Here is a 24,436-nt window from a genome sequence, read left to right on the forward strand (position 1 = left end):
TTCCCTAAATTTACAACATTTAATCCCCTTTATTATTGGGAAACACTTTCTTTAGTTTTTCTGTGTATTCTTTCTTTTAGAATCTGGGCTAGTTTTTGAAGATACACTGGGGTGTCGTGAATGAAAAACACTAGTGGCAGCAGCAGGCCCAAATCTTAATGAGAAGGTATTTGGGGTGTAGTTGGTCATGAATGAACTGAACTAACAGCTTACTTTAACTGGAACACCACAAAAGGTTAGAGAGTAAAGTGCAAGACTGGACAAATATAAATCCTAGCTGTTCAAGAATTCCAAGAATGCTAGCAAATTGGGCGGAGGTTAGAAGGTGACTTCCTACAGCCCTCCATTATGCTATAGAATCTATAGTATAGAAGATGATGTACCACTTTTTCAAAGGCAGAATGACTCACTTTTCTAACTGAGGCCCACATGAGCTGACATATAATACTTAAACAAAATGGATGACAGCATCTGTTTCTCTCTCTAGCATTACTGAGTTTTTGCTTATCAAGATAAAAGTACATTTTCTTTCTACACTAACATCAAAATAAAATTTTATTTTGCATTCAAATGCATTTTAGCATGTTATAGTGAGGAATGCCTCATTGGTTTTGAATAATATAAAATTCAGAAATTTCTTAGCTTTGTGTTTCATATTTCTTGGTTACACAGTACTATAGAGAAAGCTTTTGAACTGCTGTTACAAATAAAATGGATAGAATTCAACAAACAAACAAGTTCATAATTTCATGTTCTTGGAAAAGATATCTACCTTGACCCATGATATTATAAGTGGGGCAAAATGTTACACACATTTTGCCCCACATGGCAAGTGGGATTCCAAATACTCAAGCCAAGACAAATTATAAATTCCTCCTATATATCATTTTTCTCTCTAATCTTTCTTCCTGACTATTCTTGTGTATTGACAAGGTGGATTGGCTCAGTATGAATAGATAACTGAGAAAGTAGTAAGCACAGATAGGTTTGGCACTGACACACCTCTTTCTGTCCTGCAAATGCAGTTGTTGCTATTTCATACCTTATTTATTCTGTACTCCAAACATACAGTTCTCACCTTAAGTTTAACTCTTTAAGGAATAGGCCTAAAGCCAGAAGTGGGTGTTGCATTTCTGTTGGCAACAATAGAGTGCTGTCCATTAGTAGTTGGTGCTGATACACCTGTCCAGAATCTCATTAGACTGTATTACAGCTTCATAATTTCTGATTCTATAACTAAAGGATGGATAATGTGTGATTCTTCAGGTGTAGCTCGATTTCAGTTCTCATCAGCCAATGGGACTTAAAATACAAGCAGCTGGAAGGTCATACATTTCCCACCTGTGCCTGGAATTTGAAAAAGGCATATGGAGCTGCTGTTGTTGATATAGGCAACACATACTAGTGGCCAGAAGCAAGTTAGGTGTATGTACTCTCTTTTTCACCCATCCTCCTTTTGTTTTGGATTATCTTGTACTACTACAAACCCAAAGGTATTATTCATTACATTCTTTAAAAAAAAAACCTGCCTCTTAATAGATTAGATATCAGAAGTCAATGTAATCAAAAGCAGATAGGTCTGTTACTTTCAAAAATGTTTTTTTTTTCCTGCTTCCCTTTTGGAAAAAAAGTTGAGAGTTTTTATAAGCTGACCAGTCTTCATTCTGCCTTGTTATTTTTTTTATTATTTTTTTGACAAATCTTATACTCTAAGATTACTAATCTGGAAGTTGACTTTTTAAACTATGCTGCAGAAGACCAGGAACAAAGGAAAGGATTACATCATGGGGCGGCTATAAGTTGATAGACAGCCTTAAGGCACATATGTACACATAGAGAGAGTATCCTTCCTAATATCCTACTTAATTGTATACCAAATACAGAGAACGGGTTGAATGCTTCAGTTCTCCTTTACTGGTGTTCATTCATTGATTCCTTGTAATTTCTGTGTAAGTGGAAAGAAACATTATTTTTAAGCCCCCCTGTTGACATGTATCCTACAGAATCTGCTGCTGAAAAAATACCCACCGTGATCCAAGGTTGGCTCCACCACAGATCTGCTTCCTAGGACAATGACACTGCTGTAGAAATCTTCTATGATGCCGTGTTTCTTCTCTCCCTCCTCTTTCTCTTCATCTGTTTTTCCAGCTCATACCTTCCTTTCCTACTCCGGCACTTCAGCATGTCTACCACCTCCCTGCCTCCCCACTCTCCTCCCCATTCCATTTGTCAGCCATGTTCTTTCCTGTTTGTTGCTGGGATCAGAATTTGCATACTGTGCGACTTCCGATATGTGACATTCATTCGATAGCCAAAGGTGCAGAAGGGAATGCACACATGGGGTACTTGGAGAGGAACCCTGGTGGCAACAGCAGATAGTGGCTGCTAGGTTGCAACTGCCTCCTCAGATTTTTCTGTATGATGATGAGGATGTGAGACACCCCTGTCCCTCCCCTGGCTGCCCTCTGAGTTCAACTCTAGTGGATGCAAGTGTCCCTGACACTTTGTGGTAACCTGGCTGTGCCTATCTCCACCAGCACCTCCTTTTGTGATCCACAAATGTGGATCACAAAAGGAGGAAAAGAAAAGAGGAAAAAGGAAAGCTGGGCAGTGGGTCTCCCTTTTACTCCCAAGAGACTTTTCTTGTTACAATTTTTCTGTGCCCACCCCTTGGTTGGCATTTCCAAAGTGGCCTCATTTCTCTCTTGGATATGTGGGAAGGCCAGTGGAAAATCAGCCCAGCAAAGAATTCCTACATAAAAAGAGGGAAGGGGGAGTTAGTGCCTGAGGCTGCTGGTGATGGCTAGTAAAACTGATGTCTCGTGGACATATTGATGGCTTAAACTACCCCAGTAATAACTGCCTCAGACAAGAAAGAAGTACAGTTTAGTGGTTGGAGATCTGGATTAAGCCACCTTAGGGTCTATGTCCTACTGAGAAATTCAATTCACTCAGGGCCCTTCCACACAGCCATATAACCCAGGCAGGCAAGAAATCCTACAATATCTGCTTTGAACTGGGTTATCTGAGTCTACACTGCTATATATTCCAGTTCAAAGCAGAAAATGTGGGATTTTATTGAGCTGTGTGGAAGGGGCCTCAATGAGCTTGCATGCCATCAACAGTCTTAATGCTATGCAGTCTTTCTTCCAAGTGAGCAAGAACTCTGCCCAGATCCAAATCAGGAAGGAGATGGTAGGTGGATGAAAAGTGGAAGCATCAGATTAAGGAGGGTGGGAAGGTGGAGGGAGCCTGGAATTAAGGCAGAGACTGTTGCGGTGTCAAAGTGGAAACGGTTTGGGTCCAGGAATAGAACAGGAAAGGAGACTAAGGGGAGGAAAAGGAGTGTGAGAAGAACGACAATTTAGCAGGAGATTTTTGTAGAGGTGTTCTAGGAGATACAACAAGGAAGACTTACAGAGTAGCAGCCTGGCAGCTATAGCCTCACAAATCATTGTTACTGTTTCATTATCTGGGCAGAGACCAATAGGGGGCACTAGAGAGAAAAGGATAATCCATTTTATGGGGTGGGGAGGGGGGGAGTTGAAGATAGAAAACTATTTCCTGCTTTTTTGCTGGTTATTCCCACTCCCCCTACCCATGTCATAAACTAGGGTTTGTTCCAAAACAGCAACATGGGTGGGGAGGAAAATGGGGAATTAGTTTTACTCCTTCAACTCAGCTCTCTCGTAAAATGGACTATCCTCTGTCTAGCGCCCCCTTTTGCCCTCTGCCTCGATAATGGAACAGTACCCAATAATCAAATCTGCAAGAGAATAGCACACAAAAGTTGAAGGCCAGCTGTACAGTTTTTTCCACATAGCTTTGATTACTGACATTTGGATTTGTTATCAACAATTTAGCAGAATGTATCATAACAGTGTACATTTAAAGCAGCTAGTCTTGCTTTGCATTTGCTACATTTGTATGCCATCTTTCTCACAAAGTGGCTTACAGAACAATCTGTTATATCAGGGATGGGGGATATATGGTCCTCCAAACGTTCAATTGGATTGCCTAAGAGTTAAATCAGCATAGCCAATAATATCAGATAATGTGGGTTGGTTGCAGTTCATCAAGATAGGTGAGACATATATTCCCATATATTGTAGCATTTCATCTAGCTACAATGGAGTAAGATCTAAGTTTGAATAACTTGATTTGAGAGAAGTTGTACTCCAGTGGAATTAGGGTTCCTTAAACTGTGGTTAATTAGTGACTTGAAGGTTTGGTAGTTTGTGGGTATTACTAGCACAGTTTCATATGTAAAAACAGCTTGATACTTGACTGTTTTCATTGGCAGAAGTTTTCCTCTCAGCTTTGAATCAATTAGTAATTCGAACAAATAATAAACTAGTATAAAGGCAATTTAGCTTTGGATGCTAAAAAGCTGGGGATATCAGAACTAGTTTTGATTCTTGGTAGACACCAAGACAACTTTCTGTATTTAAAACATCTGCATAACCCAATACACTGTCACTGAGAAATGTTTTAATGCTAATAATGTTGTGCTTAATCTAATATGTTCTAAAGAAATTCTTTAAATGTTAAGCCACTTAATAGTTGCTTTTTCCTGAGTTACTCCCACTCGTGGGTAGAGTTAAATTATCCAGTCACATAGTCAGTGTTTGGAAAATTGGAATCCAGTAAGGGGAAACAAGGTCCATGATCAGTATATACGTCACACAAATTATGTGGTTGGGGCAGTGATTATGGACCCATAAGTTCATGTTGATAATAATTGTTCCAGCCATCTGAAGGCCACTCATTACTTGACGAGCAACATGTAAAATGTTTTCAAGTAATTTCTTTTTTATATGGTTTTCTTTACTTAACTTAAACATAGTAATTCCTGACAGCTACCTGGGAATAATATGTGGACATAGGTTAAAAGGGTGAGATCAAGGATGCACATATAACCACACAATTGATGCTTCATTCTACTCAGCCCACACCCTGTGAACATTGTTTCTACTTCATTATTTTAGTTATTGTAAACTGCTCTGAGATTTGCAGCGGAAGACTCGCCAAAAATTTAAAATATTTTTAGAGAATGTACAGACATTTTGTAAAACTGGTAAGAACATTAATAAAGTCTATTAATAAGAAGAGAGCAACTACTAAAATAAAAGTAGTAGCCGTAAGGAGAATCCGTTTTGAAGATACCTTTGAGTTTTAAGAAACTAGAATCACCAAATGCCTTGTGTAAGGTTATTTTCAATGGCAGGGCAGTGCCTTACATCACAGCCCGGAGCTTATTGGTGCAGACATGTTCTAGCACCAGCCCAACACTGAACTACTGAACTCTGTAGTAAGCTCTTGTTTTCCAGGGCTTTAAAAAGCAGATGGAACCACATTCGGGGGATTTGATCCTCTTCTGTACATAACTGCTGACACCACAGCAGCTAGACCAGCAGCATAGGATCAGGCTGCTATACTGGAATGAGTATAGTTGTCTTTACCCTCATAACATAAAATCAAATGTAAATGTACTAATTTATTTTGTCTGTAGAGTGGGGAGTAGGTGGACTAACAAAGTACCTGTGTCATCTAGCATGTTAATTGTTACTGCCGTCTTAAGGAAAATAAGAATTGTCTCTGGATGACCAAGGAGGGAAACCTCACAGTATTTTTATGTATCTTGTTCTTTAATTTTAAGGCAATAATGCTTTATATAGATATGTATGGTCATAGAACCTTGTGTGATGTAGAAATTGTTGCAATTCTTGTATACTTGCATTGTAAGTCTTTACTCTTATAGTAGATTTATTTGTTTCAGAGTAGAAAAATATTTTTGTGGGGCATAAAGGACTTTAAAGGATTACATCCATCCATCTATCCCTTTATTTAAATCTTACTTTTCTTCTAAACTGACAATAAAATAAGGCATAGTTCAAAATATACAAGAACAATATTGAAACAGTATTAAATAACTACAGAATATAAACCAATTGCAACCTTACTTCAAAGCAAGATTAAAAACAGTAACACAAAAGTCATTCCTGTTAAATTCTGTTTCTAAGAGCTTGCTGGAAAATCAAGTTCTTAATTTATTACAAGTTAACATATGTGTGAAATTCCAAGTATTGTCAATGTCTCTAATAGCTTGCTGACTTTTCTTTGTTCTTGATTTCAGTGTCTGTTGGAAAAGTACTTGATTATTAATGCCTCGCAAGCAGAAAGCAAAGTTTTCTATTTGAAAATGAAAGGGGACTACTACCGTTATTTGGCTGAAGTTGCTGCTGGTGATGACAAGAAAGGTACAGTGTATTGGTTTCTTAATATCTATCATATTGCAAGTGAACTTATGTGGATCTCAATATTTTTATGGATTAGTACAGAAAACATGGTTTGAGCTATACCAGTAGTGTTGCTGAATATTTGTTTTAAGGACACTGATTTAAAATATTTGATTTCCATATCGACACATGAGGAAATCTGGTGCACTGTTGTCACAAGTGGTCTTAAGTAAATCAACTAATATTCGGGGCAGAGCTTTCAAACTGTGTCATGATACATTAATGCTCCGACTGCACTGTGGAGGTGTGTTGCACAAATGTAACAAGAAACCTCTGAATATGTGAAATAACCAATAAATCATATTTTTAAGGTTTTCATGAGATACCTTGTGTCACCATGCATTTCATTATTATTTATTTATGTGTCCGTATCTCTTATAAGGGGTTGGTTTAAACCTCCGATTTGTAGTAAAACTGAATTACTGTGTTGCAAAATGGTTCAGGTCTAAAAAATGAGTCAGCAACATGAAATGTTTGGAAATCTCTGATTTAAGGAATGGTGTCTCAGAATATGTTTAAGACATGTTTGAAACACAGAATATGTTTAAGACTAATGTATGATCATATTTGTGACTTAATGTGAAAGAACTTCATACTCTTTGTCCAAGCATATCATTTGTATACTCCAACAAGCGTTCTCTAAAGTTAACACTAATTTTGAAGAGTGCTATAATAGCAAATTTGTAACTCTTAGTATTTTTCCACAAGTACTAAGATTTTCAATTTTGCTATTGGAGGAATAAGGAGAAATACATACTCGTTTTTGGAGAGGTTCACAGGAAATAACAGAGCAGTCCTACTTAAGACATTGTTTCCTCTTCCATGCTATCTTCATTTCTATTTCTCTGCATGGCTGCTTTAGGGAATATTATTGCATCACTTCTATGCCTCCTAATCTTGACTTTCAAACTTTTTTGTGATCAACTACATTGATCCTCTTTTCACTTCCTGACTCTTCATCAAAAAGAATAGTGAAGGCCTAGGTGTATATTTGGAAATTGGGCAAGTAGTACTTTTGGGGAGTCCATTGAGAAGAGGAGGTGGATATAAATAAATAAATTATTATTATTATTTTGTACTGGGTACCAATACTATTTTGTTTAATGTTTTGTGTTTTATGCTTTTAAACTGAATATTGTTTTTTAAGTGTTGTAAACCGCAATGAGTCGCCGACTTAGGCTGAGATATTAGCGGTATACAAGCGCATTAATAAATTAATTAATTAATTAATTAATATATTTTCAAATTAAATTTGATGTTTTGTTAGGGAGGGTGGACTAATGGAATTAATTCATAATATTTAATTGCAATAGTCATGTATTTGGATTTATCACTGCAATGTAAACCGAAGGTTTAAATATTGAGATACTAAGTTTGACACTTTTAAAGTACAGTCAGCCCTCCACATTCACTGGTTTGACATCTGCAGATTTCATAATTGGCAAGTTTAATATCTGCTCCCTTGTAGCCATTTTCTCCCACTTTTCATGATGGAAGCAGCTCTACACTTGAAGTATTCCTTAGTCCTTAAAGATAGGAATATAGACTGAGTCACAGCCATCTATATCTTGGCTGTGTCTGTATTCCTATCTGTGAACTAAAATATGTGGAGAGTATGTGCTTGACAACCAGGCGGCACTGTCACTGCCATCTCTTTGAAGGTTGAGGTGCATATTCACACAACAGCCTTGGGTTTCAGGAATTAAAACCATGAAGAATTGCCACTGCTGCCAACTTTGTCTTGAAACCAGAAGTGGCCTCAGTTTTCAGTAGGGGTTGTCGACCGCAGTGATTTTTTTTGTGCTCCCTCCCCAAGTAGGCTGAGTTAATTTGTGAGTTTATACATATGAGGTTGACACCCTGACACTTTAGTTTGAATTGATGGCAGCTAATTTTAACAACTCATGATTTTGTGTTTTAATTGTATTATTTTATTTTATTTTTGTATGTTGATGGTGGTTTTATTGTTTTATGTGATATATTTTATACTCATGTATCGTTTCCATTGTATACTGCACTGCAGTGTCTTGTAAGCTGCCCCAAGTCCCTTTTGAGAGATGGTGGCAGGATATAAATAAAGATTATTACTGTTATTATTGTCATTTGTCTATTGATAAGATGGTCTGGGGATTTGGGAAGAAGGCCTATGGTGGAGGGGCTGGCAACCAGGCCCAGATCTTTGTTCTTCCCCTTTGCCTCCATGGCTTCCCATTTTTGTGTGGGTCCTGCACCCCTGAATCTCACAAATATGGGAGAAATCACAACTGTACTTTTTTAGATTCAGTGCCTGATTCAGCTCTGGCCAGTTCAGAGTCCATCAGAATTAACTTGGGTCACAGACGCTGATCAAAATTTGTAAGTGCATTGGTTATCATTGGAAATTTAAAAGCTGTTAATTTCTTTTGTTTGTGAAAAATAGGTAAAATTAATTAAAAGAGTAGTAGCCCTAATTAAAAGAGTAGTAGCCTCCTGAGGGTTATTTTATTTATTGTACATGCCTATTTAGTTATGCATACCAAATGTGTGTACAGAAGTTTGTATCATGTACCTGGAAATCTTTTGGGGACTGCTGATAATGTTTGTATTTCTTGTAATAGTTGATAGAGATTTGCATGTGTAGTTGCCTGTTCTGAGAGAATTAAAACGACTAGGTTTTAGACTAGCCATTTGAAAGATACCCTTAAAAGAGTGTGCTTATGCTTCTAGATTCCTTGTGGAGCATTGCTCTGAAAATGGTATGAGGTGGCCTAAGTAAGAAACCTGTGAAGATTCAGAAGAATAAGAACAGAAACTAGAGAGTGTTGATATCTGAAAAACAGTTTCAGATATCAGTTAGTCTTAACAGTTAGTCTTAATGTGTAATTATGTAGTGTTATTGGAAGAATAGCTACCTTGAAGTGGCTCTTTGTCCCACTCCTCAAATCTGTAATGACAATCCTGCCTCATTCCATGCTGTATTCTATAGTTGGGCATCGGCATCAGTCTTCTCGGTTGGATTTTTGAAATCCAACATCCATCCAAAAACATAATTCCTTGATGGTTTCCTACTACTTTTTTGAGTTGAGGGCAAAAAGAGGGAAAAGGTTTAAGAAGTGATGGCAGAGAGCATAAGTGAGATCAACAGAGGCAGACCAGGCAGATGGTGGAAGCAGGCAGTACAAAGGCAGGTGGGCAGTTTCCCAAGGCTACATGTCTGTCATGCCAGGAGGCCACAATCTCCTTGATGGTAGGAATCCATGTTTGGGCTGCAAACTGAAAGTTATCTGCTCATAATAGCAAGGTGTCTGCACCAAGAAAGCACCCAGTGGGCAGATAGGAGGAGGTGGTGACAGCAGTAGCTGTTAAGCTGCTGGACAGAATAAAAAGACATGTGATGTTTTGTTTATTTATTGGATGCTGGTGAAGGTTGGAGGTTGATGGTGAAATAGAGGCCTGCTGCAAAGGCAGTAGCAAAAGTCAGAGATTAAAAGCTCCCATCCCATTACCACTCTCTTGCTCAAATAGGAGGAAGAAAAGCAGCTTTCCTTCTTTTCTTAAAGTATGTCAGTAACTTCCAAAATATCTCCCACTTTTTTCACTAGCATATCTCTTTGCCCACTCTAGGATGCTGCCCACAACCAGCAATATCACAGCTAGGGCAAAGGTGCTGGGAAGGCTGCTACCTGTGGAAAATGGTAGATAATAGTGTTTGATTTTCTGTCAGGAGTGGCGAGAAACCAACAGCAGGGGCAAGGCCAATTCTAGTATCTCTCAATATCAGAAGTGAACTTTTAACCACTTCTTCTGTAGTTTGGATTTTTGTTGTTTGCTTTTGGCATGTTGGGCAGTTTGCAGCCCCAGTTGTTCTGAGAGTTAGAAAAAATAACCACCATACATTTGAAACATTAAAACCATTTAAAAAGAGCTGCAGTCATGGATCGAATGATAACCTAACTACGCATAAATGTCTGCACTCCTTTCTCTCCCTCTTCTCACGTGGCTAGACATGTCTACATTGTCACAAGATACTTGTTCCAAACCCTTAACCTTCTGCAGATCACTTGAGCAGATTCATTTATCAGAAAGGCTAGGCTATGCACCGCATTCTAGTTGTGACTGAACAGTTGCCAATGTAGTGAGATCATTTTTGTTCTCCTTGTTCCTCAAATGCATCTTCCTCTTAATCGATGGTAGTTTAGTGTTTCACTTGTTTGCAGCAATGGATAGTTGTATGAGCCTGCTTCAGTGGTATAATTGTCAGGTGTTTTTCTTTTCTGTTCTTGTGGAAATATTTTTCAGAGTTTAATGTTGCAATTTTTCAGCATTATATATAATCAATAAAAATTACCTAGTTTGTAAAAAAATAGAATCAGGTCCTCTATCTTCAAATGCATTTCCTTTTATTCTAATCATTTGAAAGTATGTCTGTTGTGAAGATCTATCCACAGAAGATGTTAGTACTGCCTAGACTTTGTGAGGAAAAACAGGTCAATCTAAGCTTCTTGCTCCTTCAGCCAGTTGAAAAACTAGTGGGCTTTCTAGCTACTCATGAAAATTCAATAGAATTCTCAGACTTTTCAAAGGTCCGGTATAGCTCTCATCCTGTTTGTATGAATCATCTGATCTGTTAGAAAGCAATTTTGTCTTGTCTTTATAGAGATATAAAAGCCAATCAAATTTCTAATTATATTTATTACAAAATGACATAATTTCACGTCAGTAATCTTTTAAATCAGCGTTCTTTTGCTTAGCAGAATTTTGTGATATAGCAAATGTTTTTTTCTATTCATTAGTGTACTTCTGATTACTATTACTTGTACCTTTTAAAATAAAACTTCCTGAAACTATGTAGAGTTCATGACCTTTATATTCAGGATTTCATTTTGTACTTGTTTTCAGCATCCTCCAAACACAGCTTCTAACTACATGTTTGCTCTTTAATTTTTAAGGGATAGTGGAACAGTCGCAGCAGGCATATCAGGAAGCCTTTGAAATCAGCAAAAAAGAGATGCAGCCAACACATCCCATCAGATTAGGACTGGCTCTAAACTTCTCTGTGTTCTATTACGAGATCCTGAATTCTCCAGAGAAAGCCTGTTCTCTTGCAAAGACTGTGAGTTAATGTCTTGGTTATTACACTGAATGTAGAGTGTTAAAATAAGTTTACCTGTACAAATCTCCCCCTTTTTTCTTTACCATAGGCTTTTGATGAAGCCATTGCTGAACTTGATACATTAAGCGAAGAGTCATACAAAGACAGCACACTAATAATGCAGTTACTGAGAGACAATTTGACAGTAAGTACTTGAACAGATTTTAGTAAACAATAAGTTTGTTGGAAGAAGAAGATAACAATCCTGAGTGTAGTTTCAAGAAGCACTGTAATGCTGTTTTCAGATAGGCAGCATTTAAATTTTAAAAATGAAGTCAATTGTGTAATGAAATATGTAGCATGAGTTTGCTTCACTTCCTTGTGTAGCTCCTGAAAGTGTTCAAGAGGCAAGGAAGGGCTTTCTTGGAGATCATGATGATTACTTGTGCATACTAATTCAGACATCTAGATGTTTAATCAGTAACACATGCTGTTTGTGTTTTTCTTAAACAGTTGTGGACATCAGATACCCAAGGAGACGAAGCTGAAGCAGGAGAAGGAGGGGAGAATTAATCAGCCTTCCAATTTTTGTCTGCCTCATTCTAAAATTTACACAGTAGACCATTTGTCATCCATGCTGTCCCACAAATAGTTTTTGTTTACGATTTATGACAGGTTTATGTTACTTCTATTTGGATTTCTATATTTCCCATGTGGTTTTATGTTTAATATTAGGGGAATAGAGCCAGTTAACATTTGGGGAATTTTTGTTCATCCAAGGTGGCCAATATCGGGATGTGGAATTTTTATAAAAGTTTTACACATTTGGCATAGTAATCTTGGTACTTTGTGGCTTCCCACAAAAGCCAATGTTAAACAGCTTCCTATGTTGAGCAAAGAAAAAAACTGCTTGCATATTGGTCTGTCACAGTGGTTAAAAAGGGATGATTGGTTGCAACCACACAGGTGTAGTGAACATGGGTACTTCAAAGGTGGAACACACAGCAAGGAAAATTCCTGTCCCATGGATATTACATGTCAATCATGTGAATCTGTGGAACCTTCAGTCCAAGTATACATCTTTGATAGCAGCTGGAAAGTGTTTCTATGGTGGTTTGCTAACCCAGTGAACTTTCTCTAGGGAAGGGCATAAATGGTTCACATTCCATTACTTGTAAAGTTACCTGCTGTTGCTTTCATTATTTTTGCTACACGATTTGTTTGTATTTAAATGGTTTAGGCAACCTAAGAACAAATGTACAAGTAAAGATGCAGTAAAAATGAGATGCTTGATATCCATAATTACACTGTATATCGAGCACAGCAGTAAAACAAACCCATGTATTTAACTTTTTTAGGGTTTTGCTTTTGTGATTTTTTTTGATACTTTGCCTAACATGCATGTGCTGTAAAAATAGTTAACAGGGAAATAACTTGAGATGATGGCTAGCTTTGTTTAATGTCTCCTGAAAATTTTCATGAACAATCTAAGCATAACTGTTAAGAACATGTGTATTAAGTTGATGTAAGTGGAATAAAAGTTTTATGAATGGACTTTTCAACTACTTTCTCTGTAGCTTTCCTGTACATCTGTACACCTTTTTCAGGATACCTTGCTGTTTTGGAGCAAGCAATGTCAGCTGTTTTTCTCTGCATCCAGGTACCATTCCTAATACGTTAAATCTGATGTTCTGCCTCAATTTAGATCCATTGAAATGAGTGGAACTCAAATTATTTATGATTAGTCCCATTTCTTTCTGTGGTTTTTCTCTTAACCAAGACTAACATTGTATTTAGCCCTGCCTGATTTTGTGTGTATCCTGAAGCTCTAGAGAGAGAAAAAGCTTAATATAATGTCCTGCATTTTTGATAAACCACTGCTTCCTGCTCCAGGAATTCTGGTTTTTCTTCTCCTTTTCTTTTGTTCATTGTTTTTAGGCATATAGCTCTAATCTGAAAATGACATAATGCCTAGCAGTTTGTGTACCTTTCAGTGAGGAAAGGTATTGAAATTGCCATGGTGAACAGCTCTGTAAGCAAGAAAGGGTCAGGAATGAACACGAGAATATTAAAGTGAGCAACAGTCAGACAAACACTCCTTGTACTTTTCTATCTGTTATGCATTTTCTAGACAATTGCTAGTTTGTATCGTTCTTGAAATATTTCCTTATCAATTAGTACAATTTGCATGCATGGAAACCCCATATACTAATTCCTTGGGAATCTGTCAAGGAACATGAAAACATAATAATTATTTATTTGTTATCTGCCTTTCCTCACAGTTGGTGCACAACATGGTTAAAACACAGATATGATATTATTAAAATGCATATATTAAAACACAGAGAAGAAAGATTGAAATCAATATTAATAAAATGTAAAGTTAAAATTCACAGTTTAAAATGGACTGGGTAGGCCTCCCTTACCTTTGAAAGGAGCAGGAGGGATAATCCAGCCTCAAACAGGCAGCTCTGTTTCTGTTTGTTTAAAAAGAAAAAAACTAGAGTCATTTGGGGCCGATTTTCCATTTCTCTGAAGACAAGACAGTTTAAAAACTACAAAATGGAGGTCTCTGGACTGCATTCTTATGCCCTTCCTCCTCCCTCCTTCCAAGTTATGGAAGTTACGTCAATTTACAAAACCTGGAATTGAGTTATTTGGAGAAAGGGAAGAGGGGCAATCTGAATTCCAGAGACCTTCATTTCAGGGTTTTTTTTAACCTGCCTTAACTTGGAAGAAGGAGGAAGGGCACAAGAATGCAGCTCCAGAGACCTCAATTTTATTGGGATTTTTTCACTGCCTTGCCTTCGGAGACGGAAGTAAGAAATGGAGAATCAGCCTCAAATGGGAGTGCAACTATTATGCGAGGAAAACAAAAATGCCATTTTTTGCACCCAAAATTGAGGGTGCAACTATTATGCAATGAAATATGGTAATTCATTCCATATTTAAAGCAGTAATAATGAGCTTCAAACAGAGCGAAATAGATTTCTTCTGCCATGAATAAATCAGCAAGGAAAATTGATTTCTTCCTTTCTCCCATGTTTTAAGGACCATAACTGTTCGGGGAGCATAGCGATATTGACAGTGCAAAATACACTTTTTCTCCAGGAAGTCTCTCTTCCGTATCTCAGCAGGTGATCCATTATCTTCCTAGATGAAAGTTAATATCCTATTTTGGCAGTGTCCATTATTGCCTCCAAAGTCAGACAGCTTGGGGAGTAGTGCTAATCAAGACCAAAATCTGAGCACAAGGTTCTATTTCCCACACAGTAGGCTTGCCTCCCAGAGGGAAATAAAGGTTATCTTCTGTGACTTCTCATTTCCCATTCCAAAGTGTCAGGTCGGAAGGTGAGAGATTACATGTGCAAAGTGTTGCTATTTGTCGGATTGCCAGTTGTAACTACCTTTTGAAAAAAACAAATAGATAAATTATTATGGAAAACAAGAGCCAAGCAAAACTTACTTGTACTTAAGAGTGATACTGTATTGTTGTATTACAGAAAATAGATAAACAGTGGAAAATGTGTAACACTGAATTTGTGAGGCTTGTCAATTCTATTTTCAAATGTTGGCATATAGCTGATGGCATGCTGAACATGCCATCATCTTTGGGAATGTTTTAGAAAAATTGTCATAGAAGATGCTCTGGATTTCACTGCTTACCTTACTTAGGAGGTGACTCTTCTTGTTGCCTGTATTTGTTTTTATTGTACATTTGAGTCATTTGCAGTAGCCATTTTGGCTCTCCATCCTTCAGTTACAGTCTTGAAGAAGGACTCATTCCTCTTGCAGGTCTTTTTGTATCAGGAGTCATGGGCAGCCAGGGAAGAGACAGAGATAAAGAAGAGCGGTACAATAGATAAAAAAACAAAAACAGCATCCTCAGCTGTCTATCCATGTATGTGTAAGACTGAAAGTATCACCAAAAGGAATTCTAACAGATACTCAGAATTGAGGGAAACAAATTGGATCCTCCTTCATAGCAAACTAACCCTTCCAGGAGATTTAGAGAGAAAATTTGTCAAAACACTTTTCTGTAGCTTGAGGTAGTAACAGCCCTGTCTCATCTTGATTCGCAGCCTACAGGGAAGATCTGAATTACAAGCATTGAAATTTTTAAAAAGAGTATATAGAATTACCTGCCCAAAATGTAATATCCTGAAGAGTGACAGAGCTGGGGAAAATACTTGCTCTGACAAATATTCTTTGTGGTCTCTGAACCACACAGCTGGGTAATCTGAGTCTTCGCAGAGCCTCTCCAGAACCTTCTAGAATCACTAGGCAGAAAATGTTTTTGGTGGTAACCCTGCCCACTCTCCTATTAAAGGCCGTTGCCGCCAAACCTCAGTTTCATTTCGTCCATGTTGCAGCCACTTTGTTAGGAACCTTTTTACTGTAGAGGTGAGAGATAGTTGCTTATTCTTTAAAAATTTCTTTTCCTGTCTCTAAATATTAGTGAGTGTCCTCCACTACCAGATTTAAATGATGTGAGGAATGTAACACGAAAATGCCAGATATAGATGGACAGACTAAGTGTCTTGTATATTTGAGAGAAGAGCACAGGGTGCAGACATGTATTCTGTGTCAGGCGGACACCCAGCAGGCAGTTGCAGAGGCACTTCTTTCTGGCCCAACAGAGCATGACTACTCGAAATCTGCAGATTCTCCATTTTGGAGGAAGAATTGACTCAAGTCGGAGAAGACATCATACCAAGGTTATGGGTACTAACCACATGACAATTGACAGTTCACTGAACAATTATTTTTCTCTATTGTTTTTGAATAGCCTGGCCTCTTACTTGGTCAGAGATAACCTCAGGCGCAGCTGGGTATGCAGAACTATCCAGCACGGATATCTCATAGAGTTTGATTCAGTACCTCCCAAAGGTTGAATCTGAAGAAGTCCCCCATAGCCAACATTCCACAGCAAAATCAAATCCCTTTTTATGGAAAGGAGCAATAGATGCCATCTCTTGGAACCTCTTTCATTTCTCCTGGGACTTCACCGTACCAAAAAAAGATGGCAGTCTGAGATCTATCCTAGACTTAAGAGATGTGAATAATTATATTACTGCACCATTGTTTTGAATGGTCACCATCTATATCCTCCCTCTGCTATGACAAGGAGATTAGTTCATGACCTTAGATCTGAAAGACACTTATTTTCATGTGTCAATAGCCAAACATCACAATTTCCTTTTTTGCATAGGAAACAAGGCTTGATTCCAAGGGCTTCCTTTCAAACTATACATGGCACCAAGAACTTTTAAAAAATGCATGGCTCCAGTAACGGCTTGGCTAAGGACTCTTTGAGTGTCTCCATGTACCCCTATCTAGACAATTGGCTAATCATGCCCCCCTCGAGGGCATTTCTTGTCGAACATATAGAAGTACTATATCTACTAGGACAACTTGGTCTGATTTTGAACATTGAAAAGTCAAACCTTACTCCAACTCAATAGTTCAGATTCATAGGAGCAATACTTGATTCCAACTTAGAATTCGCATACCTACCCAAAGACAGATTTCGGTCTGCGATGAGCCATCCTCAAATGTCAGAGTCTTCACAAAGTACCAGCAAAAGACATTGAAATCCTTCTTGGTCATATTTCTTCCACGATGGGTGTCACCGTTTACTTGCCTCCATCTGAGGCCTCTACAGAGCAGGTTACTCCGGACCATCCTGTCACAAATTCTCCAAACGCTGAATTGGTGATTGGACCCTCACAACATCAGTACCATGTCGTACAGGACACCAACACCCTCATGATTGCTGACTACAGACACATCTGCAGTCAGTTGAGGAGCGCATTGCATGAATCTCACAGTAAAACAGAAATGGTCTCAAAACAAATCTGTACACCACATCAACTATCTGGAATTCATGGTAATTTTCAAGGCCCTGAAAGCATTCAAGAAATTGCTCCTACATCAGACTGTGAGGAAACAGGTCAAAGTCCCTTCTGTATCTCACACTCACCATGTGGCAATAGTGCATAACCTTCAGTGCACCTGTCAGGTCAGGAAAATATGCTAGTGGAGTCGCTGAGCATACTATCAATGTCCTGCCACAAATGGCACCTTCAAAAACCATAGCATCCAGCCTGTTCAAGGACTAGTGTTTTCCGACTGAATCTGTTTGCCACAGAGACACCATACTTGACTGCTATGCACTATTGAGTCACCATGCCCCATACCGCATCCAGGCCCATTCGAATAGAGTCGGTGACTTCAGCTGCCTTCTTGAGGGGTATGCCCTTGGAAGACATTTCTAAAACCGCTACATGGTCGAACCTGTCAACCTCTATCTTGCATTATCGGTTGGACTCTAGGTCCTTGTCTCAATCATATTGGATGCTTGGTTTTACCTTCTTGTGTATCGTAATGCAGTTGTGGTATTCTTTTACATGCCTTTTTCCTGAAAGAATGATGTTACTCTGTAAACTCTGATCAAACCTATGATTTTATTATTGTGTAAAAAGAGAAATCTGTATGGATCACTAGGCAGAGCTTATTTTACTTCTGCAGGACTTCTTTTTTTCAGTTGTGTCATCTGGAGTCATCCATGGCTCTTGTAACCTCATCGTTTCTGTAACGTTGCTTGTTAAAGTTTTGTACCTCCTGCATGGAACATAAAACAATTGGGTTAATTACAATAATTTTAACTATTCACACTTATGAAAAAAATACCAGGCGAAAGTTTAGATTCTTACATTTTTGGTGTGGGCAATACCCACGCGTCTGATATTGCGTCGTATGTTCGGATCTAACAAATTAGATCCAACTTACGATGGACAATCGAAATCAATTGAAATAGCCGCTTTGTACAATTTTTGCCACTATTTTAGAGGTGGCTGCCTTCCCATCACGCATGACCCATAATAATAATAATAATAATAATAATAAATAATAATAAATAATAATAATAAATAATAATAATAAATAATATTAATATTTTACTGACACAAAAACACAGTATGTCACAGCAAATGAGATATATATGCTGGATTATTATTGTTTTTTTTTATTATTATTATTATTTCTTGCCCGTCCCTCCTTGTGGTGAGTTATAGAATAATTAAAACACATAAACATTGTAAAAATATCGCAATATACATATTAAATCGTATTTCTATTGTGGGTTTGTTCATTGCTTCGGGATATTCAAGACCTCTTCCAGGCATTTATTGAGAGGAGACACACTATCCCTAGTTGAAGCTGTTTTTGAAGGCATGGAGAATAACACTAGATAGAAGGCAGCATGGAGGATGCAAAATGGTTGCCAGATTGGTAGTACAAAACCATAGGAAGTTAAACAAAATAAAATGGTTGCTAATGACAACCGCCTCCATTCAGCATCTCTGTTCATAATTTCAAGAACCAGTTATGTATTATTAGTTATAGTCCAAGTAATGGCATCAAAAGTGGCCAGAAGAGAGAATGTTTTCACTCTTTGATTCAGGAAAATAGGTTCCTTTGTTGATCAGGCTAGGTATTGTGGGTTTGTTCATTGCTAAAGGGTATTCAAGACCTTTTTCCTTTCCTCCCTATCTTCTCTGTCCCCTTCCCGTTCCAGATGGTGATAAATATGGAAGATTATTTCTATTAGTATCCATTAGTACTACAGGAACTTTGTTATTCTTGTTATTCAGATATAAGACCCAGCGATACAGCTCCAAGTATCTCAGAACCCAGACAAATACCAGAGTGATGGCAATCTCCAACATCCTAATTACATGTTACATTGAGTGAAAACCATTTTCAGAAAGGCCTTCAGGTGTTTTCATAATACCCCATACTGTACCATCTCCCAAAGTGATAAAAGTGTTGAGATGTCCCCAGTCCTTCAATCTCACTGCTGCTTTCTCAGACAAAATTCCCATTGAGCCTGGTAATTGAAGAGGCTCTGGTCAAGTCTGGCAAGTGAAGATAAAAGGGATGCAGATCAGTTATAGTAACCTGTTTGCAATTTCATGTTTCCCAGTTGAAGCATAAAATTGCTCATTATATCCTGTGGTTTTGGTTGTTGTCTTGGGAACAGCACAGGGAGGACTTTCTCCCCCAAGGATGACAAATGTGGATCTATCACCTGACAAAATTAGCTTGAGCACATTTTAGAGTGAGTCTCATACATGTGTCTCAGTTGCAAGAAATTATTATTTATATCAACTGATTTACAATGCACCATTCCTACTCCCTTGAAAAGGATGTTCTACCCTACAACTAGTTTTGCCACACAAAAACTTTATTTTGGAGTACCACAGGAAATCAGAGATTGTACTAGTAGTGTATTATCAACAACCTGTGAAAGAAATTGTCTCCACATATGGCAGCTTTAGATGGGAGTCACAGCCAGACATTCAAATCTCTTGCTCTGGATGAAACAAGGAATCCAGTCCAATACCTGATTATAACTGAATACATGAGTTTTCCAGGTCTGCTCTGGTAAGGTTTAATTCCAGTGTGCCCTAATTTAAACGAATGTCACCATAACCACACCTGTTCTCAATGTCTACTCACTGTCTGATCTGAGTGAAGAAAAATCTGCTTTCCATTTATCACTTGAACAACCATCTTTATTGGGCAGGGTACATCTTTCACGTACACAGGAATCTCTAGTTGTGCTGTCACGCCCAAGCTGCTTTAAATGTCTTTTAACACTCATGTGTCTTAACTTTCTATCAGCTTGGTGGATGCTGGTGTGTTTTCCTGTTTGAGCAAGGAACCCCACAGCATCAATGTCCATGCTATTGCTTTAAAGAAATGGTAACGATTTATTACTTGGTTTTGGGCCTATCTCCACCCTGGCACTATCTTGATATCCCCCCAACAAAGTCCATACTTAAAGTTTGAAGGTAACTGGTTGTTCTTTAAGTCACTGCTAGTGGATGCTTCTGGAGACAAAGGACAGGTGCAAGTTTCCCTTGCTCACTTTGATAAAGGTGCCTCTAGGGTGCCCAATGCCCAAGGTGATCAGACCGGAGGCTGAGAGAGCGGATCTCTCCTGTTGAGGCCTGGCACCTTGCTGAAGGCATTGGAAACTCCACAGGCTGTCACTGACCAGCGGTAGATCAATATAATCGAATGAGTTCCCAGAATAGTAGTTAGTATTGGCTTGAAATGGCCTGTCCAAGCCTGGATCTTTCTGGGACCAACTATAGACACGTCTTGCTTCCAAGATTCCCAGGTGGTAATAATTGTGATGGCTCCCTTTCCCCAGGCAAAGGGGTGGACCAACTTAGTGCTCCAAACCAGAAAGGGTTTCCTTAAGCGCCACTCTCGTAAAACTAACAGAAAAATGGCAATTCTCAAGCTGTGGGTGAGACATCCTAACAAAATGAGCTAGACTTACACAGTTCCATCACACCAGTCATCCACATTTCTATTTTGGCAGGCAATGCCATGGTACTTGTTTTTCCACTTGCAAGATGCAGAGGACAAATGTTTCAGTTTGGAGCCCCAAAATCAGGATGGCCACAAGTTGCCATTTGTATCTGAAGATCTTAGGCATTAGAAAGAGATGAACAATGTTTGCAACACTGAGGCTATACATACCTTTGGTAATAACTACAAAGACATGCATGGTGACATATGGATCTTAGTACTTAGGAGCAGCAAATTCAGAGGGTACCAACATTTGTTGTTTATTCGTTCAGTTGCTTCCGACTCTTTGTGACCTCAGGGACCACCAGCCCACGCCAAAGCTTCCTGTCGGCCATCACCACCCCCAGCTCCTTCAGAGTCAAGCCAGTCACTTCAAGGATGCCATCCATCCATCTTGCCCTTGGTTAGCCCTTCTTCCTTTTTCCTTCCATTTTCCCCAGCATCATTGTCTTCTCCAAGCTTTCCTGTCTTCTCATGATGTGGCCAAAGTCCTTCATTTTTGCCTCTACTATCCTTCCCTCCAATGATCAGTTAGGCTTTATTTCCTGAAGTATAGACTGGTTGGATCTTCTCACGGTCCAAGGACCTCTCAGATTTTCCTCCAGCGCCACAGTTCAAAAGCGTCTTCCTTTGCTCAGCCTTCCTTATGGTCCAGCTCTCACATCCATAGGTTACTACAGGGAATACCATTGCTTTAACTATGTGGATCTTTGTTGCTAGTGTGATGTCTCTACTCTTCACTATTTTCACTATTTTCCCCAATTCTCTGTTTTCACACCTGGCACATTATATATATAAATATATATATTCTTTTCAATACCCATAAATCACACTACTTTCTATCCCTTTCTATGCTTTTACCCTCCCCACTACCCTATACCCTCTTTCCTACCCTACCCATCAGTTATTATATGTTTTTATGGAAACATTAATAAAGATTATTTTAAAGACTATTTTATCGAGATTGGTCATTGCTCTCCTCCCAAGAAATAAGCTTCTGATTTCCTGGCTGCAGTCTGCATCTGCAGTAATCTTTGCACCTAGAAATACAAATTCTGTCACTGCCTCCACATTTCCCCCCTCTATTTGTTATCAATCAGTCCGGGTGCCAGCATAGTGTACTAGTTTGATTGTTGAACTAGGACACTGGGAAAGCAGGGTTTCAATCCCTGCTCAACCATGGAAACCTACTAGTCATAATGTGAGACCAATAAGATCTGGATCCTTGAAGCCGGGTAACTCTAATTCCTGCTCTTGTTGCTCAGTTACTAAGCATGTAACTGGAGCCACACCAGATCTGGATTTATATGGCGTAAAACGGTTCAGCATTTCTGGGAAAAGTAATCCTAAGCTTGTCTATGAGTTCAACAGGGACAAATGCAAGATACTTCACTTAGGCAGAAAAAAAATGAAGTGCAAAGATGCAGAATGGGGAACGATGCCTGGCCCAAAAGATCTTGGTGTCCTTGTGGGCAAGTTAAACATGAGCCAACAATGTAATGCAGTCTCTTCCAACTCTATGATTCTAAGAAGGTTCAGAGTCCCAGGGTCAATGTTGTCACCAAGAAGGCCCTTGTCCTGTATTCCCATCAAATGTATGTTTGAGGTTGGTAGGACAGCGAAAAGTCGTCCTGATCCCCAAATTTCAGAACAAAGGCTACAAAGGTAGTAATAAATCTCAAACATTATTATTATCATCATTATCATCCCATTTTTATCTCAAATGAGATGCTTGATATCCCACTTTTATATCCCCCAGTTATTGAGTGACTTTCAGATCATCTACGCTGCAGAATTATAGCAGTTTGACACCAGTTTAACTGCCTTGGCTCCATCTTAAGCAATTCTGGGATTTGTAGTTTGCTGGGGCACCAGGGCTCTCTAATAGAGAAAGGTAAATATCTCACGAAACTACAGACTCCAGAATTGCATAGCACTGGGCTATGGCTTTTATTATGATGTCACACTGCTATAATTCTGGAGTGTGGATACAGCATACGAAAGCTTATGCCACCAGTTTTGTTCTCTCACTTAATCTCTGAGGTGCTACCAAATCTCTTTGCATACTGATATTCCAGACTAGCACAGCTATGTCTTTGCATTCAACCACCCTGGATGCTTGCTTCCCTCCCCGTCCTCGATTCATTCATGAATGTAGCAAATGAGTCATCTGCAAAGAGGATTTCTTTTACAAGCAATATGAAAGAGGAAGGGCTGTATTTTTCCATTTCTGAATTGTCTCTACATAACCATGGTAAAACAGGCAGAGGATTAGGATTTGCCAAGGAAAATGTGTGTTTGTGTTGTGTCGTGTGCCTTCAAGTTGCCTATCAACCAAATGAATTCCATACCATTTTCTTAGGGAAGGAATAGTCAGAGGTGGTTTTGTCATTTTCTTCTCCTATGTCACCAAATAACAGTTGACAGTTTCCAATCAAAGTAGAGATTTAAATGCATGTTAGTCTCTTTAATGACACCAAGCTACAAGTGGAAGTTGTATGGACTCCTAATATGATTGAACTCCAACATAGCTGATGGTGAAGAGTGCTGGGAATTGCAGTTTCATAACATCTGGAAGAGGAACTCCCGGTGGTGCAGTGGGTTAAACTGCTGAACTTGCTGACCGAAAAGTCACTGGTTCAAATCTAGGGAGTGGGGTGAGCTCCTGCTGTTAGCTCCAGCTTCTGCCAACCTAGCAGTTTGAAAACATTCAAATGTGAGTAGATCAATACGTACCGCTCCAGTGGGAAGGCAACAGTGCTCCATGCAGACATGCCGGCCACATGACCTTGGAGGTATCTGCGGACAACGCCAGCTCTTCGACTTAGAAATGGAGATGAGCACCAACACCCAGATTCAGACATGACTGGACTTAATGTCAGGGGAAAATCTAACATCTGGAAGGCAACAAAATCCCCATTGAAAACCTATTATCTGTGTTTGGAGTTTAAGATACAAATATCAAAATTCCAGCTTGCTTTCCTATCCTTCACCATACCTATACCATTCTGTTCACCCATATTGTTTTCCCAGACTATCTGGAGAATAGAGGTTGTTCTGTATTTAGAATCGGTGCAGCTTTTTAGTCTAGGGATTACTAACTACAGAAAGTCTCCGGTGTTACATGGTTTAGAAATCCAAATAAACGCTCACTTCTATATTCATACCAGAAATAGTAGCTGGTGTTCAGTGCCTTCCAGCAATTAAACGTTACATAATTGTTCCCCCATAGCTCTGAGCATGCTGTGGTATTTCCATCAAGCCTCACAGACATTTCTATTAGGTAATTCGACAAGCCTTGTCCAATCCTCGCATCTGCTTTGGAAACTATGAGCCATAAGTGAAGCTGGATTCAGGAGTAGGGAAGTGGGAGGAGGAAGGCAAGAGAGAGGCTCATGCGTGGTTTAGACTACTTTGAATCCCACAGCATTCAGGGGGCTGTGATTCATTAACCTTCTGACTGTACTTCCACATTTCACAGTTCATTTATATAAATAGACTTCCATACAGCTGCCTATTCATATAGCTGCCCAAACCATGTTTTGTGATGGCTGGAGATACAGATTTGGAGAATTCTGGACTAGGGAAACTCGGCACAGTTTGCCTGAGGGACCTTCCAGACTTGCCCTATATCCAGGGGCGGCTCAAGCATTACGCGAAGTAAGCCGTTGCGGAACAC

General features: G+C 38.9%; 1 protein-coding gene across 1 annotated transcript in view; it reads left to right on the forward strand.

Annotated features, from left to right (window-relative positions):
- The window catches only part of YWHAZ (tyrosine 3-monooxygenase/tryptophan 5-monooxygenase activation protein zeta), a 28,011-nt gene extending 15,087 nt beyond the window's left edge, over window positions 1-12,924 (forward strand). Inside the window, exons 3-6 of the mRNA XM_060775679.2 lie at window positions 6,137-6,260; window positions 11,228-11,391; window positions 11,480-11,575; window positions 11,884-12,924. Coding sequence (XP_060631662.2) covers window positions 6,137-6,260; window positions 11,228-11,391; window positions 11,480-11,575; window positions 11,884-11,943 — 444 coding nt within the window. The 3' untranslated portion in view covers window positions 11,944-12,924. The remainder of the gene's footprint in view (window positions 1-6,136; window positions 6,261-11,227; window positions 11,392-11,479; window positions 11,576-11,883) is intronic.
- The last annotated feature ends 11,512 nt before the right edge of the window (window positions 12,925-24,436 follow it).

The sequence above is a fragment of the Anolis sagrei genome, chromosome 4 (assembly GCF_037176765.1).
Source record: "Anolis sagrei isolate rAnoSag1 chromosome 4, rAnoSag1.mat, whole genome shotgun sequence".
Taxonomy (NCBI): Eukaryota; Metazoa; Chordata; class Lepidosauria; order Squamata; family Dactyloidae; genus Anolis; species Anolis sagrei.